The sequence below is a fragment of the Panthera uncia genome (assembly GCF_023721935.1).
Source record: "Panthera uncia isolate 11264 chromosome E2 unlocalized genomic scaffold, Puncia_PCG_1.0 HiC_scaffold_19, whole genome shotgun sequence".
NCBI lineage: Eukaryota > Metazoa > Chordata > Mammalia > Carnivora > Felidae > Panthera > Panthera uncia.
The window spans coordinates 9,107,447-9,113,711 of record NW_026057588.1 but is presented as its reverse complement, the minus strand read 5'-3'; the positions used below and the strand labels follow the sequence as shown (position 1 = coordinate 9,113,711).

The window sequence follows — 6,265 nt, the reverse complement described above, 5'->3', positions numbered from 1 at the left end:
CCGGAGGCTCTCTTGGGCCACCCACTTGTGGTTGCTGCTGTATTCTGACCACATGGCAGGTGGAGGGGAGTCTGGATTACCACAAGCCGTTTCGGTTCCGTGTCTGGCCAAGCAGGCCTATCATAAACGCTTCTGTTTGTTTCAAGCTGTTGAATTTCAGGGTGATCTGTTATGCAGCAATAGATAGCTAATGCACCACGCCACTGTTAGGCCAGCGTTTTTCACTTCCAGAAGGTTAGCTTGGCATTTAGGGTGGGACCCAAACCATGATAGCGATGGCGGGAGGCCACGTTAAATAGCAGCTGCTCCGTTCCCACGGTGCACCCTGCCAGATGCTTCATTTCCATTTTCTCACTTAACAGATACGTGGCGGGAGGAGGCGCTTTGCATCCCATTTCACAGAATGAGAAAACCAAGGCTGAAACAGGGAAAGTGACTTTCCGAAGGTCACAAAGAAAGGAGTCAGGGGGGCGCCCGGGTGGCTCAACCGGTTAAGCGTCAGACTCTTGATTTGGGCTCAGGTCTCGATCTCACGGTTCATGAGTTCTGTGCACCGCCCCCCCCCGGTGTAGGTCTCTGCACTGACATTGCAGAACCTTGCTTGGGATTCTCTCTCTCTCCCTCTCTCTGCCCCTCTCCTGTTCTCTCCCGTTCTCTCCAACTAAATAAACTTAAAAAAAAAAAAAAGTCAGTATGTAAATTCCGGCTGGTAGGATGCCTGAGCCCCTTCCCTTCGTCACAATGCCGAAAGGGCTTCACCCTCATCTTGCTCCTTGGCTCCCCCTCCCGGCCCATCTTTAATGTTTATTTATTTTTGAGACAGAGAGAGACAGAGCATGAACGGGGGAGGGTCAGAGAGAGGGAGACACAGACTCTGAAACAGGCTCCAGGCTCTGAGTGGTCAGCACAGAGCCTGACGGGGGGCTTGAACTCACGGACCGCGAGATCGTGACCTGAGCCGAAGTCGGCCGCTCAACCGACTGAGCCACCCGGGGCGCCCCTCCTGGCCCATCTTTAAGACTTACTTGGCGCAAGCTGGCCCCTCTGCGAAGGGTCCTGACACCACCCTCTACACAGCTCCCCGCAGCCCCTCAGAACACAGCACACGGTGTAACGGGCACGAACACACCTCTGACGTGTCCCTCTCGTCCCCATCTGACTTCATGGCATCGAAGCAGGTGCCACGCCCCGGAGCCACCATGGCAGCCTTGACCGGTCCTTTCCCTCGCCGCCTCTCCCTGTGACGGGAGCCCATCACCAAGCCGGAGTCTCCCCCCCCCCCCCCCCGCCCCGAGACACTTGCCGTCCCACTGCAGCCCCGACCACCACCTTCCCTCACCACCACATCTGCTGCTCAGACTCGCCACCCGGCCTCCTGCCAGCTCCGCAGAGTCGCCGGAGGGCCTTTGGAACACTCGCCACCAGCTCCCGCGGCAGGGTGCGCTCCTCCGTCCCGCCCGCCGCCTGGAATCCAGATCTTGGCCCCCGCGGCCGTCCGTGTGGCCTTCCCTGGCCACCCGCCTGCCACAACACCGTGGTCGCTCCCTAGGACCCGGCCCCCTGCTTCATTTTCTTCAGGTCACTCTGTGGACACAAGGTCTACGTGCCCGGTAGCCGTCTCTGCTTCCTCTTCCCTTCCTGGCAGACAGAATCCCCGTTCTGATCCGGTGGCAACAAGCTCAAGGGATCCCCTGGTCCTGGTGACAAACCCTGAGGGTCCAGGAAAACTGGGGACATTTTCCTTCCAACCGCCAGGGCTCAGCTGAGGAAGAGCTTGGGCTACACCTCTGCCAGTGACACAGGAGGGGCATTCTGTCTGGGGGCTGCTATGAGCTTTCCTGGCTCTTCAAACGGGACACAAGGTGGGGGTGCCTGGGGGGGCTCAGTTAAACGTCCGACTCCGGCTCGGGTCACGATCTCGCGGTTCGTGAGTTCGAGCCCCGCGTCGGGCTCTGTGCCGACAGCTCAGAGCCTGGAGCTGCTTCGGATTCTGTGTCTCCCTCTCCCTCTGTGCCGCCCCCACTTGCGCGAGTGTGCACACGCTCTCTCAAAATCAATAAACATTAAAGAAAAAAATTTTTAAAAAAAGGGACACAAGGGCGGGCCGTGCTCTCTTCCCCACCCCCTCCGAAGGCCTGCCACGCTGAGGGCTGGCTGCCGCTGGCGGTCCTGGATCTCCCGGCTGAGCCACCCCACCACTGTATGCCCCGACTGCTGAACCCTATGGTGACCTTCCTGCTCCTGTGGCCGCGAGCATAGCCACGGCCAGTGTCTGCAATCGCCTTTTCATTTATTTATCACCGCTGCCTTCCCACTCCTAGAACGCAAGCTCCACAGGGAGAGGGACCTTGTTGCTTGCATCACCGTGGCCCCGTTGCACGGACCGGGCGCTGTCTGGCTCATTAGGTGCCTAATAGGTGCTGGCTGAACGCGTGTATGGGGCCCCCGGCTCCTCCTGGGCAGGAACTCCGCTTACGCATCTCCGTGGCTCCAGTGAGAAGCCGGGGCTCGAAACTCTGTTGGATCAGCAGGCCAGGGAAGCCAGAAGACAGCCGCTCAAGAACCCAATTTAATAAGACTTACGAGTCGACACGTACAAAAAAAAACCTAACCATGTACAAGTCCTTGCCAGACTAGGGACTGAATCTGGAAAGCAGAGAGACTCCCCTGGGGAGGGGCCCCAACAGGCCGGAGATCTGAAGGTATCTTCCCACTGATTCTCTACATCTCGGCCTTATCTAACAAATGTAACCAAACCCCAAAACTGAGGCTAAGATTTAAGAGCTACCCAGGTCTGCCTCGTTCCCTCCCCACGCCTCCCTGCTCCGGGACAGAGTAGAACCGAAAGAAGGGGAGACACTACCAACCTAAAGAGCGTGGAGCCTCTGGCACCGGCCGACAGGGACGTCGCCGCGGTCTGGGGCGACTGGGTGCTTCACCTGCCTATTTATGGCCAAACGCCCACCGTGTTTCCAAGCCGGGCTGGCCACTGCGGGACGGTGAGGGTGGGGAGGAGGCAGAGGGGGGCCCCAGACACCCCGGAGAGGCCGAGGGGAAGGGCTGCGGGGCTGCCTCGCCGCCTCGCCCCAGCTCTCCACCCAGGCGTCACCACTGCAGGGGCCCGATGTCGGCCCCCATCTCCTCCTCCTCGTCCTCCTTCAGCTGGAAAGGCTTCACAGGCCACTTCACCCGGACGACGGGCTCCACGTGGTCCTGAAGCCGGTGTCGCTTCATGTGGGCGTTTCGACTCTTGATTTTGTCGAACACCCTGAGGAGCCACCAGAGGGCGTGGGTCAGAGCAGGCGGCAGGGGGGTCACCCGAGGGCAGGGGGTGCGGGCACGGGCACAGGGCACATCCGGGGGAAGGGAAGGGCTGGTACCTCTCACACTCCCTGCAGGGGAAAACGCCCCGGCCCTCCGCACTCCCCGGCGGCTCGGGGGTCCGCTTGGGGCCGGCGTTTGGGCTAGAGTTGAGAATGGACTCCCTCCTGTAACTCTTGGTCTTTATCTTGAACTCGGGAGTGGGGCGGTGGCTGGGTCTCTCCCGAGGGCTGCAAGTGACCTGCGAGAACAGAGACACGGCCGCTGTAAGGGTGCGGGCCCTCCACCCTTCTAAGGGAGGCGCTTTCCTCCGCAGCCCTTCCCTGTTCCTTAAGCTGGATGGGCCGGGGCCTCCGGATCAGGGCTGACCTCCAGCCCCCACCTTCCCCCAGACCTTCTACCTTTGCTTCTGTCCTGTCTGCCTCCTCTGGCTCTCTCTTGACCCTCTTCTCCAGGCCTGGGGCTCGGCCACAGTCAAACTTGATCATTTTTTTCCAGATGTAATAGTACTCAACACACTGGGCCACAGTCTTTGTCTGAATCTAGTGAAAGAAAACAGAAGCCGGCTACGGGAGACACCTCACAAGCGAGCAAGGGGCGTCCCGTGTCGCCGCGAAGCCCCAAGTCCCCTCCCCCGGGGGCCAGTCACTGTCTGAAAGCCCTCCTGAAATGCCTCTGCTTCAGCCTGGGGCCCCCTTCGCTGCAAGGGGCAGAGAATCACAAAGCCCTCGCGGCTGAGGGGGGGGGTTCGGAGCGAAGCCCCCATTAGCCAACACCGGCTAAGCTCTGCGCCCTGAGTGGCAAATCCATCCCGGGGATGCTTCCCTGCGGGAAGGCGCCCTAGAAGGCGTGCCACGAGCATGCTCACTGTGGCATCTCGCCCGGTAGCCGCCTGCTTCCCCACCGGGACTAATGCGAGCAGAAGGCCCTCAGGGGGTGCCTCCCGGCCTTTGTGACCCGTCGCAGGGCCCCCGAGGGACAGGGAAGAGTGGCCCACGAGAGGAGGAAGAGGTTCTGAGGGCACGGTTTGATCCTGGGCAATCAGACCCCACTTTGCTCCTCCCTCCACTGAGAAGTGATGCTGTGAATGGTACCTTCTGTAAAAACAAAACACAAGGGAAAAGTTTAACGGCTCTGGAAAGAAAATGGCTCAGGTAAATCAAATTGGCCATTTAATATCTGGAGCTCACTTCAGAAGATATCTCCTCCTCCGTGTGAATTTTTCTCAGCTTTGTGTGTCTTCACAAACTAAGAGTCAAAATAGTACCTCTCTGCCCGTCTAGGAACTATCACTAAGTTAAAAAACAAAAACAAAAACAAAACACATTGAGCTTCTGCCTCCAAACAAGACAGAGCAACAGGGGCTAGAGCTCTCTCCCATCCAGAACAGTGAAAAGACAACAGGTAGAATATATGAAAGGACGGTCGGTAAGACATCAGGCGCCAATCAAAGAAGTCTTGCTGAGGGAAAGAAAATAAACTACCACCTTGGGAGAGTTTCCAGGCCACAGCTGGGGGAGGGGGGCGACCCAGGCAGAGCCCGGCAGACTCCTGAGTTGGAAGGGAGCCGAGTGCCTGGGACCAAGGTGGCAAGAGCCCACAGGACAAAGTACAGCAGAGGAGACGGCGGCACGGAGGAAAACGCCAGAGATCCGGACGGCGTCGCCCTCGAGGATTCAGCGAAGTGCGTGTGAAGAGACCACACGAAGCTCGGTAAAGGCGCATCCAAAACGATCAGAGGGAAAGGTGCCCGTGGCTCTCATGGGGACAGGAACGGTGTGTGTCCCCACCAGCTGGGGTGGAAAACCTCCTAATTCACAGGCCACTGGGACAGTAAGGAGGAGGGTTTTGCCTCAGAAATGAGGAATAATTAATTAGCCTTAGATGAAAGCTGTTCTGGTTCCAGGTTTAAAAACCTAAAGGCAATACTCCAAAGGAACAAGCTGTGGGGCGCCTGGGTGGCTCGGTTGGTTAAACTCTTGATTTGGCTCAGGTCATCATCCCAGGGTCATGGGATTGAGCCCCGTGTCGGGCTCCAACAGCCCGGGGGGGGGGGCCTGCTTGAGATCCTCATTCTCCCTCTCTCTGCCCCTCCCCAACTCGCACACATATGCTCGCTCGCTCTCTTTCTGTCTCAAAACAAATAAAACTTCAAAAAAAGGGAAAAAGTTGTTTTCAAGTAACTGTGCCAGAACAAAGTTCAAGGATATTTATAAGAATGCAAAAATATCCAGCACCCAATAAGCCGAAATTCACAACGCCTGGAATCTAATGAAAAATTACCAGGCAAGCAAAGAGCCAGGAAAATATAAAATGTGGAGAAAAGTCAATCTGTCAAAATCAACCCAGAACACACACAGATGTTAGAATTGGCACCAAAGTGGGGTGCCTGGGTGGCTCAGTCGGTTAAGCGTCCGACTTCGGCTCAAGTCATGATCTTGTGGTCCGTGAGTTGGAGCCCCCCATCAGGCTCTCTGCTGGCAGCCCCGAGCCTGGACCCTGCTTCGGATTCTGTCCTCTCTCTGCCCCCACCCCGCCCCCCGCTCGCACTGTCTCTCTCTCTCTCAAAAATAAATAAGCATTCAAAAAAAAAATAATAAAAATTAAAAAAGAGACCCAAAGAGAACTTTTAAGGACGGAAAAAAATCTAAGATGCACACTACACCGCATGGGATTAATGACAGATTCGGGGCCGCAGGAGGAAAGATGAGTGAACTTGAAGACGCAGCGACAGAAACCATCCAAAATGAACCACACAGAGGGAAAACAGTCAGATAGATGAAAAAGAGCGTCAGTGGGCTGTGGGGCAAGTGCAGGAAGTCACACACACACACACACACACACACACACACACATCAGTGGGGTCCTTGAAGGTAAAGGGAGGGACACGAGACATATTTGAAGAAGGAAGGCTGAATATCCCCCAATTTAATAAAAACTCCAA

The 6,265-nt window shown here is 56.9% G+C and overlaps 1 protein-coding gene across 3 annotated transcripts in view; it reads right to left on the bottom strand.

The window, feature by feature from the left end:
- Window positions 1-2,556: 2,556 nt before the first annotated feature.
- Window positions 2,557-6,265, bottom strand: part of ZNF541 (zinc finger protein 541) — a 42,382-nt gene continuing 38,673 nt past the window's right edge. For all 3 annotated transcript variants that reach the window (XM_049621624.1, XM_049621625.1, XM_049621627.1), the window contains exons 14-16: window positions 3,723-3,863; window positions 3,381-3,562; window positions 2,557-3,268 (exon numbers count right to left, since the gene is read on the bottom strand). In XM_049621624.1, the coding sequence (XP_049477581.1) occupies window positions 3,106-3,268; window positions 3,381-3,562; window positions 3,723-3,863 (486 nt within the window). In that variant the 3' untranslated portion in view covers window positions 2,557-3,105. The remainder of the gene's footprint in view (window positions 3,269-3,380; window positions 3,563-3,722; window positions 3,864-6,265) is intronic.